Here is a 9,284-nt window from a genome sequence, read left to right as displayed (position 1 = left end):
CTCCTACATTTGGAAGAAGACATCAATCTTTTGGTCGTATCAGTAAGTAATCATGGGACCTTTTGGTTTTCAACTGTGCCCAAGTATTCAAAGAATTGTTCCACACGGTTGAACCATTCGGTTAGGTCATCCCCTACAAATCGTGGAAAGTCCAATTTTGTTGTTTTGGAGATGATTTGTTGGCCCCCATTGCTACCTTTTCTATATGGTTGTCGTGGTTGGGATTCCCTTGATTTGCGATCAACATATTTGAAAGTCAATTGAGAGTTTCCTCTAAATGGTGGAGTTTATTGTTCATTCCTAACTCCATTCGCTGAAGACCATCTTGAACTACCCCGAGTCCAGATAGTGTTTAGTACGCTCCTTGTTGGTTCCCATTACTAAGCCAGCTTTGATACCAATGATAGGTCCCAACATAAATAATATAAAGGTTCTCTTCGGGTGAAAACTATACCACAATGTTTAACTGAAAATACTCTGTTTCTAATGAAAACATTGGCTGTTTAAATAGCCAAAGTCACGTACAAATAAAACTGAAAAACAAGGGAACTTTAAACAACTAACAAAATGGAATTACACAACATTAATTAGAATATAACTGATGGTAGTAAATGGTGTAAAATTCTCAACAAATCCTTCCACTTCTGCACGATAAGCCACGCCCCCTTCTTCTTATGCTTAATGGCTTCTTTTGTTACTTTTATTGTATGCATCTGTTACGTACTTTTGTTGCATTCATTCACTCACGTCCAGCTCATCCCAAATATTTGGGATTCGATTTATGGCCCCTCTTCAAATGACATGGTCTCTCATATTGATATTGTGGCTTAACACTCTATTAGTGATCGTTCCTCCCATATTAATGGGTTATTCATAATCGCTTTGTTTTTACGATTAAAAGCATTTGCTACCACATTCACCTTTCCAGAATGGTATTCTATAGTACAGTAATAATCTTTGATGAGTTTTATCCATCTCTTTTGTCTTATATTCAACTCTTTTTGCGACATCAGGACAAATATCATAGAGGTAACGTCTCCATACCCTCAGGGCAAATATCATAGAGGACTTGGGACCCGTAGAGGTAACATCTCCATACCCTCAGGGCAAATATCATAGCTACCAATTCTAGGTCGTGTACTAGATAATTTACCTCATGTGTCTTCAAAATCCTTGATGCATAAGCAATTACTTTTCAATGTTGCATCAAAACACATCCAAGTCCCTACCTTTTGGCATCACTATAAACCATAAAGCTCTCAATTCCTAATAGGAGTGTCAGCACAAAGGCAGTAGTAAGTCTTTTCTTTAGTTCTTGAAAGCTTTCATCGCACTCATTCGACCACTCTCATTTCATATCCTTTCTAGTTAAGGCGCATTAAAGGAGTTGCTATCAATGAAAACCCCTCAATAAATCTCCTGTAATACCCCGCAAGTCCTAGAAAGCTACATATTTTAGTTACCGTCGGTCTTTCCCATTTCAAGACTGCTTCAATTTTCTGAGGGTTTACAAGGATAACCTCTGCAAAAATGACGTGTCATAGAAAATTTTTCTTTTCCAGCCAGAAGTCACATTTATTCAATTTAGCATATAGTTGATGACTCCTTAAAGTCAGTAATACTTGCCTCTACAATTATTCATGTTCTTCAAATGAATTTTAATAGACCAAAGTATCATCTATAAATATTACGATAAATTTGTCAAGGTATGGCTAAAAAAGTCGATTCATTAGATCTATGAAAAGTGTTGGGGCATTCGTCAATCCAAACACAACACTAAAATTTGTAGTGCCCGTATCAAGTTCTAAAAGTAGTCTTCAACACATCTTGTTCTTTAATCTGTATCTAGTAATACCCTAACCTCAGCTGGGAAGGATCATCAAGTATGTTTGATTCCAGTCAAAGATAATGGGGGCATGTTACTGAATAGAAATATAACTAGATGATTGACTCGCACTACGCTGCAAGTCAAGTCAAATTTTTCTTGAACATAAAAAAAATATTCAAATATTGCTAATTTTTTTTCTAGAGGAAAAAAAATTAAATCATGTGAGGGTTTACCTAATGTAACCTGGTTGACTTTATTAGTTAAAAAAACAACATATACAACCTGTGAAAACAAATTTTGACTAAACAAAATTTCAAGATAATATTTTTTCTTAATATTAAAATAACAACATATTAGATTGAACTTGGACAACTCTGGTTAACGTGTCAAATTCATGACTCGGATTATGACACTATTATAATTCTATAGAAAGCAAATCAAAATAAATTATTAAGTCTAATTCTCAATCAATCCAATATTAAAGGATGAAATTGAAAAAAAATCAATTAAAAAAGAACCTAAAAAATAACTCGGGTTAACATGTCAAACTTTCAACCCGAGTCATAAGAACGAGATAACCCCATGAAAAGAAAATCAAAATAAATTATAAATTTCAATCCCTGACCAGCTCAATATTGAAGGATAAGATTAGAAAAAGAAATCAATTAAAAAAAGAATATAAAAAACAACTTGAGTCAATCACCAAACCTATAACCAAACAACTTGAGTCAATCATCAAACTGAGATAACCTTATAAAAAAAATAAAAAAAATTACTTGATTTAACTTAGGTTAACCTGTCAAATCCGTAACTTTAATCTTGAGACTAAAATAACTCCACAGAGAGAAAGTCAAAATAAATTATAAAGCTCAATTCTCAATTGCCCTTGTCGGAACTAATGTTGAACGACAAAATTTGTAAAAATCTTAATTAAAAAAATGACATAAAAAATAAGCAAAGTTAGCCCGAATTAACCGTTAAGCACTATTACCGAGTCATGAGACCAGGATAACCTAATGAAAAACAAACCAAAACAAATCATGAAACCTAATTCCTAATTAAACACAATATTAATTGATGAAATTAGAAAAAAAAATCAATTTAAAAAAAAGAAAAAAAATAAGTCAATTAGGTTAACCCGCGACCCCGATCATGAGACAAGGACAACCTAACTAAAAGCAAGTCCAATGTTGAAGGACTCGTGACCTAGGTAATGAAACCAATATAACCTCTTAAAAAGAAAATAAAAAAAATAACTTGATTTAACTATAGTTAAAATGAAAAAACTCGTGACTTTGATCTTAAGACCAAAATATTCTCATAAAAAGCAAATCATAATAGATTATGAAGCACAATTTTCAACTGATCCAGTGTTGAATGATAAAATTGAAAAAAATCAATTAAATAAAAGACACAAAAAACAACCCGAGTTAACTCGGGTTAATCTGTTAAGCATTATTCTCATGTCATGAGATCAGGATAATATAATGAAAAGTAAACAAAACAAATCATGAAGTTTAAATCTCAATCAAATCAATATTAAATGATGAAATTAGAAGAAAAAAACTAATTAAGAAAAAAAAAATATGAGTCAACTAGGTTAACCCGTCAAACCTGAGATCCGTATCATAAGAGTATGATAACTAAAATTAAAGAATGAAATTAAAAAAAAACATAATTGAAAAAAAAAAGCAAAGCAATTGAAAAAAAAAACATAAAAGAAAAAAAAAAAGCAAAGCAAAGTACTCCAATGAATAATGCTTTATAAGTGGGGGTAAGTAAAACCCTACTTTTTTAATTTATAGTTAATTAAATAGTAAATAACAAGTTCATTCGAAGAACCAACCGGATATTTTAGAAGGTCTATTCTTTTCATCCACATAAGCTTCATTTATCTTCGTTAAAGTTTCAAGCCCTTCTGCTACCTCTCCAAATACCTACAACAAAGAAATAGTTTCGTGACTATTATAGAGAAGTGGAAGCCAGAGAGTGTTCCTCTTAAGGGCTGTATCAGAAAGATACAAATAAATTTGTACACAAACCTTTCCTCCTGTGCGCCAATATACGAAACCCCTGGTTTGGTGCCGGCATAGAAGCTTGAAAAATACTCATAGCGATCTCCTTGCAGAATGATCTCGGTGTTTAAAGTAGAACACTAAATGGTATTGTAAAGGAAATATGCTCATCAGCATTATCTTGGTACGTTTTAAACTTTCGTGAGAAAAAATTTCCTCCTTTTCATTAAACAGGCATATAGGAAACAATTATGACTTCTTTTTTTTTAAACACATTCATAAAATTATATTAAAAGTTATCCAAAATATTTCTGCAAATATTAAATATCAAGAGAATGAAAGCAAACATGTAAATTGAATTCATTTGAACAAAAAAAAGGTGTCATCAACATATAGAAACTTGTAATTTTCTACCATACATAATTGGAAAAAGTTATCCATGTTCATTAAATATTATAAAGAAATTAACTTAAACTCATCTGCTGGTAATGTCTATAGTTGCACTTTTATGTTACGACTGCACAAGTTCAGAAAAAGACCAACAGAATACACACCTTTTTAGTGTTGAGGATATATAGCTAGCTTTGTGTAGAAGAACTAGAAAATGGAACTAAAGCTCTGCTATGTGCTAACTCTACCAGTGTAGTATTGTAGAAGCGTCTCATTCACCGAGCTTTGGAATCTCGTAGTTTTGTACCCAACATTTTTTTTTTTAAAAAAAAGGGAAATACCATGGTAAGAAAATGAGATATGCTGTGTACAATAATAACTCGACTGTCTATCTTGATTGCGCGCGCCGGACAGGCCATTACATGCCCTACATGTAGTAGTTAATAAAACCCAAAAGTAGATATGCAATCTAGTAATGTGTCATGTCCACTCTGCAGTTAGCAAAAATCCACAAGACCACAACAATCCCTATCATAGATTCTCAGATTCTCAGCAACAGCTACTTGTCGTTATCCATTAACTATAAAAAGTGAAAAGGAGAATAACGCCAATTTGCTTACCAATTAATGCCCAGCATTCACAATATGATGCAACCAACACAAAGTTCAGAGTAACTATAAATGCATCATTCACAAAACTGACAAAACATAAGCTCAACGATGGCATTTTTTTTTTTTTTGGTACTAACATGACGATTCAAGCAAGTACTAGGATAATTAAACCTAAACATGCTACTGAACATATTTTGTAGTATTACAAGCAAGGAGCATTCATTCCAGGGCAATTAGCAATAGGGCAATGATAGGCTGTGCTATTTCCACAAATCGAAGGTGAAAATCTACAAATGCTAAGTGAAAGAATCAATGACTGTTACAGATTAGCAGCTCTTAAAACTCCCAAATCATGTGCTCCCAGGAGCATCACTTCCTACAGCAGGCTTGCGATTCAAGTAACGAATAACAGCATCTTCAACCCTGTTGAGTTCAAAATAAGTACAGATGAGCGGATGTTTCTTTTTGAATAGTCATGTGCAGGCTTTCATAAATTGAATTAGATGCCCAAATCAGTCTCTTTTTGACTGTGCATTAGAATCCTCAACACATTTCCCTTTGTTAATCTTGATAACTTTGTCTGGGCATCATCACTGCCGATATGTGAATTGTGTGAATCGTTAACAGAAACAAGCATGATAGTGTGGTCAATTAACATGTCTTGGTATCAAAACTAAACAGGAAAGAGTGAATAACCATTTGGCAAGTTGCATGTGACGCAATGCATGTCAGAACCCATGTTTTTAATCTTTCAGGAGACATTGCTTTCAGCAGGCAACATACATTTTATCATCTAACTCATATTCTAAGGTGAATTCTGAACAAGACTAGTCATCAAGTCAACTGTAGCCCTCAAATAATGTGTAAATGGATGAGTGGACCTAAAACAGTGGCTAAGGATCAAATAGATGAAAAAAGTAAGTCTTCAAACAAGGAGAAATTGCTATTGAGCTTACCATGGTTGGTTAAAGAAGTCCGAGCGGCGCTCTTTCTCAGCATTTCTGCTAGCTTCTCCAGCTACCAGCCTCAAATCCTTGCTTTGAGATTCAATCAGAGCATTGACAAATTCCACAGGTGATTGACTAAATCCAAGGAAGAATGCCCGTCTCCTTCGATGTTCATGAATTTTCCTTATAGCAGTACATATTGCCTCATCACAGGTATCAATCTCTTTATTCTTCTCGGCATTTGCCAACAAAGCAAACAATTCCCTCTGTATTGGAAATGGCACATCCACCAGCACATCATAGCAGACAGTTCCAGCTGGACTATTCCCTGAAAGCTTAATTTTATGCTCCAAATGTATCGGCTGTGGAGGAGATAAATGCGGAGATATCCTCTGTGAAACCATCGTGAATTTCATCTTTGATTCCCCAAATACTTTCTGAAGAGGTGCATCGCAAATGAAAAATGAAGGGTCATCAGGGTTCTGCAGTTTCCTAGCCTTCACATAATGCCAAATTGCAGCTATTATTCTAGGACGGGTTTCAACCTCTATACCAAGAACTTCCATCAAAGCTGGAGAGAGCTTAAATTTCTCAGGCACATAATTCATTTCCAATCTTATATTCACAGTGAACTCTTTATCCCCTTTTCTCTTGACTTCAAAACCCTCGTGAGGTGCAGGTGATCGAGCATGCTCCCATATGATGATATGATTATCAGGATACAGTCTCTGATCCAACTGAATGGTCACTCTCTTGAAAAAAGATGAGAACTTCGGGTACAAGGGGTTTGATTTCTGGACTGCTCCAGGCTGGTCAGGGTCTAACCCATCTTCCAAGATTCTCCCGATAACTTTAAGAGTCCAAGTAGGAGGCTCAGCATTTGGCTTCTTGGGGATTGTTCTTGTCTGATTGGCAAATGTATTGAAGACATAAATTCGAAGGGTTTTCTGCACACAAGGAGGACTTTTAAGGGCCTCCTGGATGTCAACCTTCTTTCTAGCTAAAGCAGCATCAACACGAGCTTCAAACTCAAGAAGCTGTGTGTACAGAGCAGACTCTGGCAGAATTGCAGCTACTCTATCTTGTAGCTGCTTCTCTGGTAGCTTCTGCTTCTTTCTACGTGCAGCAGATGAGAGATCCATAGGTTTCAATGGTGAAACCATGCTAGAAATGGGAACACCAGGAGGCCTACCCAAAGGTTTCTGAGGGAGCCGTTTTGCACTAGCATTCCCGGGAGTTGAGAATGACGGTGAAGACGAACCCAAATTACCTATGCCAACATTCTGAGTTTGGTTAAGAGAGATCCCTTGTGCTTGGAGTTGCACATGAGCTGCTTGAATTTGAGCAGCATGAACTGCTTGTGCTTGAGCGTGAGCCTGCTGTGCTTTCAAGTGAGCTTGCACAGTAGCCTGTGCTTGGGACAGCTGGAACTGACCACCCTGAAAGGCAGCACCCATTTGTCCTTGTGATTGTGAGAAGGATGGGTTCGCTCCCATCGATGGATTGACCATCCCCGAATTACCAAGTGGTGACGAAGATTGCCCCAAACTCTTTGGTGTGGAGTTGTTGTTCATAGACATAACCAATCCCTCTATCAACTATCCACTAAACTAGCCCAAGAACAAGCTAGCAAAAACTACGAAATCCCCAAGCAACTTCAAGCACACAAAGCATCATAAACCTTAAAAAGAAAATACAAATCCAAACAAATTGCAGCCCTTAGGAATCAGGAATCAAATTTGAACAGAAATAGAGAGATGTATGCCCTAGAAAAGCCCTAATCTTTAGTAGAAAGGAAAAGTGAGTGAGCTTCAAGAGACAGAAATGAAAAACCCTAATTGCACCGGAGATGTTAATTGAGCACAAGAATATTCTGTTGTTCTAGATAAGGAACATTAAAATAAAAATAAAATAAAATAGAGGAAAAGGACTTTGAATTTGGATTTGGATTCGTTAGAACAGAAATGTGAAAATCAGAAAAGAAATGAAATCTTACGTTAGGGTAAAAGTCTCCTGCATCTGTTTTTTTATTTTTTTATTTATTTTTCTCTAGTTTGCCTCCTGCTTCATAGTGAGCTGAGGCTAAAGAATTTGCTTTGCAGTGCCAATGGAGGAGAGAGAAGCCTGCCTTTCCTTTTCATTTGCTTTGCAGTGCTAGTGGAGGAGAAAGAAGGTTTGGGTTCATGGACAATGGGCCCATGAGGCCTATATTCAATAATGGATTACGAGTGCTTTCTCACCAGGAAACAAGTCGAGAAGGTATATAAACCGAAGATGGAAACGATCTCTGATTAGAATAATGTTTGTTTTCTAAAAATTAGTTTTTGAAAAAAAAAAATTTAAATTTTTTTTGTGTTTGTTTGTTATTAGAAAAGTTGGTTAACGAAAAACACTTTCCAGTTAAAGAAAAATTTGGTTTAGTTTTCAGAAAAGTGTTTTTTCTTTTGGCTGTGTTTGTTTTCCGGAAAGTGGTTTTTGGAAAACCACTTTCCAAACTTTCCTGTGTTTGTTTGCCATTAGAAAAGTTGGTCAACGGAAAACATTTTCCAGTCAAAGAAAAATTTGGCTTTGTTTTCAGGAAAGTGTTTTCCTGAAAAATTTGGGCAGAAAACACTTTTCGGAAGTTGTGAAAAATTTAGAAATATCATTATTTGCTGATTATATCAAATTTGATCCTCAAACTTTTAATTGCTATATATAATTTGTTTTGAATATTTATTTTTCAATTTCATCTCTTAAAATTTAATTTTTATATTAATTTTGGTCCTTATTTTTATAATTGTTATTTGCTTTTTCCTTATCATTTTTTTATTGAAATTTTTTATCTATCAAATTTGGTCCTTATTCTTTTGATTGTTACTTATTTTATTTGAAATAATTTATGAAATGTTAATTATTATTATTTTAATTTCTTCATCTTTTATTTTTTTTTAATTTTTTAGATTTGATCTCTATTATTTTGATTATTATTTATTTTATTTGAGATAATTTATGAAATTATATTTTTTTTCAATTTCATTCTCATTCAACTTTTTAATTTGTAAGATTTGTTTCTCATTATTTTAATAAACTTGAGAAAAATAAAACATTAATAAGTTATTTTCCAGCTCATTTTCCATGACATAACCAAACACTGGAAAGTGTTTTTCAACTTATTTTTCATTACACTACCAAACATCGGAAAATATTTTTCCGGAATTTACTTTTCCCGAAATTCACTTTCTAAAAAAAAACTATTTTCCAGCAAACAAACAGGGTCTAGAAAAGGTATCGAAACACAAATCTCATTGTGCTCAATATGCTATCACCCTTGAGTTATTTATATCAATCGTTGAAATACATACAGGTTTGGCAAATTTCTTAAATGTTATTTTGACTATTTTTTTTTAATTAGATTTGTAGCGTAATGAAATATTTCATTGCTATGTTTGGTATAAAGAAGCCTTTTCTTGTGATGTAACTTACTGTACATCACATAATTTAAACAGTGTAA

At 34.2% G+C, this 9,284-nt stretch overlaps 1 protein-coding gene across 2 annotated transcripts; it reads right to left on the bottom strand.

The window, feature by feature from the left end:
* Positions 1-4,844: 4,844 nt before the first annotated feature.
* LOC18107230 (SWI/SNF complex component SNF12 homolog) lies at positions 4,845-8,046 on the bottom strand. Of its 2 annotated transcripts, XM_052448679.1 has the most exons (3): positions 7,788-8,046; positions 5,801-7,472; positions 4,845-5,267 (listed from the first exon to the last, which is right to left on the bottom strand). In XM_052448679.1, exons 2-3 carry the CDS (start codon positions 7,369-7,371, stop codon positions 5,195-5,197), a joined length of 1,644 nt encoding a protein of 547 aa, XP_052304639.1. In that variant the 5' UTR covers positions 7,372-7,472; positions 7,788-8,046; the 3' UTR covers positions 4,845-5,194. The 2 variants fall into 2 exon arrangements, with proteins under 2 accessions (XP_052304639.1, XP_006373227.2); XM_006373165.3 differs by having other exon boundaries at positions 5,801-8,046.
* Between the last annotated feature and the right edge of the window lie 1,238 nt (positions 8,047-9,284).

Source organism: Populus trichocarpa, chromosome 17, assembly GCF_000002775.5.
Source record: "Populus trichocarpa isolate Nisqually-1 chromosome 17, P.trichocarpa_v4.1, whole genome shotgun sequence".
NCBI classification, from domain to species: domain Eukaryota; kingdom Viridiplantae; phylum Streptophyta; class Magnoliopsida; order Malpighiales; family Salicaceae; genus Populus; species Populus trichocarpa.
Note: the sequence above shows the minus strand (reverse complement) of the source record. Positions and strands in the feature narration are given on the sequence as shown.

Bases quoted from the DNA above. Each gene is read 5' to 3' on its own strand.
- LOC18107230 (XM_006373165.3), bottom strand. From the start codon at position 7,371: ATGTCTATGAACAACAACTCCACACCAAAGAGTTTGGGGCAATCTTCG. The intron at 5,268-5,800 runs GTAAGCTCAATA...TGAACTCAACAG, and splicing joins GACTTCTTTAACCAACCATG to GGTTGAAGATGCTGTTATTC.